Source organism: Marmota marmota, unplaced genomic scaffold (genome assembly GCF_001458135.2).
Source record: "Marmota marmota marmota unplaced genomic scaffold, marMar, whole genome shotgun sequence".
In the NCBI taxonomy this organism is placed as follows: domain Eukaryota; kingdom Metazoa; phylum Chordata; class Mammalia; order Rodentia; family Sciuridae; genus Marmota; species Marmota marmota.
The window spans coordinates 446-2,551 of NW_026013596.1; the positions used below are offsets into that span (position 1 = coordinate 446).

Below are 2,106 nucleotides of genomic sequence, written 5' to 3' on the forward strand. Positions count from 1 at the left end.
CACCCCAGAAATATGGGTGGCAGAAAAAGGAAACTTGGAGTGAGAAAAGGAGTGATATGAATCTTTTTCATTAAAGATCTCTAGGGATTCCTGAACCCTGTTGGGAAGGCCATATATCAACCTCTTATGAAACAGTGTAATGTGGTCTTCCATCATCTTCTTCTTGCCAGCATCGAGGAAGGAAATAGCCTGGGTAGTATTGACAGAGCTGTCCGTCCTGGTTGGTGCCAAAGGTTTGTGACTCGTTTGTCTGGTGGATTTCTCACTTACAGGCAATGCCAACTTGATAGAATGCCATGATCTATACACAGTGCCAGGAATCTGACCCTCACTGATTTCCTGAAACTTCTTGCTCAGGTGGGAGTTCAAGGCATTTTCAAGTTGTTTCTGTAGTGAATTCACCATTGAGGTACTTGGAGTTCCACCTGATGGACTCTGCAAGTGACGTTCTAGGTCCTTCCTTGAGGCAGACCCCAGAACATTATCTCGGTCACTCAGCACATGACGATTTTGCTCAACCTTGGTACCATCTCTCTGTGCCTTCCTCACTCCCATCTTTAGAGGAAGCATTCCTGAGCTCAGTTCATGGATGTTTCTGGGTTGGCTCGACCCCCCTTATTTATATCTTTGGTGCTCTGACTCTTATCCAAAGACTTTCTTGAGAGCCCATGACTGCTCTTTGACTCTGAGGTCTCAGGAATTTTTTCCAGAGGACGTATCAGTGACAGGGATGCATAGACTCTGCGGGGCAGGCCCCACAAGTGTTGGATTCGCCTCTTTCGAAGGTGGTGGTCTAGTTTCTTCTGAAGATCATCTGAGAGGGGATAATTTCCAGGAAGGATGGAGATTGCAACATGAGCTTTGGAGGATGGGTTACCCAACACAATCTTGGGAGCTGGAGGACAAAAGTCCTCCCGGGATTTGTGGACCACAGAGGGTAAACCCCACAGACTTTCCTGTGATTTTTGTGTCACATTGTATTCTAGGTCATGAATTTCAGATGACACCAGAGATAGTGCCTCATTCTTGTGTCCAAGATCACGCACTCCACAGATCCTAAACTGGTTTTTAGGAGGTGACAGAATTGGGAGTGGGGATTGAGGCTCAAGCTGGGTCTGGGCATGTTGAGGAGTGAGATATTGGGGCTGAGGTTGGGAAGAGGTCTTGGGAAAGGGTTGAGGTTGGCTCACAGGCAGGAACACAGGTGGGGTATAGAGAAGGACTGGGGATTTGTGAGCTGTGGAGTCATTGGATGCTGTATTGAAGCAGACAAAGGCTGAGGAATAATCACCTGAAGCTGGTACACTAGGGCTAAGGGACTTGGGGTGTAGAGATGGGACACCATAGAAAAGCTGGGTGTAGTTTTTCTGTAAATGGTCCTCAGAGCTCCTAGGATAAGGGGACTGCTGATCCACCTGTGGTTCCTCTGATTTGCCTTTTTCGTTCCATAAAAGAAGAGAGATGGCCGAGTCCTGCTGATCAGCAGCTGACTCTGACCTTTTCTCTGAAGAAAATCCTTGGTAATTTGGCTGATGTTGTTTTGGAAAAGATTCTGCTTTCTTTTCTTTCTCTTTCTACTTGAGGACATCACACCTCTTTTTGATCTGTCTCTCCAGGCATGTCAGGACAGCAGGGGGCAGAAACCAGATGTTAGGAGTCTCAACACAGTAGGCTACAGTGTCTCCCCCAGATAAGTTCTCAGAACGGAGGGCAAGATATTGCTGTTTTACACCATCTTGTGCCAAATTGGAAGACAGCACATTCTTGGCAGGGGCCTCTGTGCTGGAATGGTCCATGCCTCCCACTGGAACAGAAGTGGACAAGCCAGCAGGACTGCTCACCACAGGCAGAGTGGCATATTGTGGTAGAAGAGTGTCTGTTTCCTGAGTGGGATGTGGTGGGGGAGGGGGGAGAGAAAGTGATGGGGGTGGTAAAGGGTCTTCTGTGGCCTTGGAGTCCAAGGCAGGAAGAGGCTCTGGTGGCAGAGAGTCACTCAACAGGGAAGGTGAGAGAAGGTCAGCTGAGGGCATGACCTTGTTAGGGGGAAGAGAGAATGAGGAAGGTGGAGAAAGCTTCAACAGAGAGGCTGGCAATAGTTCCCCTCCT

The 2,106-nt window shown here is 48.4% G+C and overlaps 1 protein-coding gene across 1 annotated transcript; it reads right to left on the reverse strand.

Annotated features, from left to right (window-relative positions):
- Positions 1–578: 578 nt before the first annotated feature.
- LOC107135069 (spermatogenesis-associated protein 31D3-like) lies at positions 579–2,095 on the reverse strand. The gene is given in 1 exon segment (XM_015477022.2): positions 579–2,095. A coding segment is annotated over 1 exon segment (1,452 nt). The 5' UTR covers positions 2,031–2,095.
- Between the last annotated feature and the right edge of the window lie 11 nt (positions 2,096–2,106).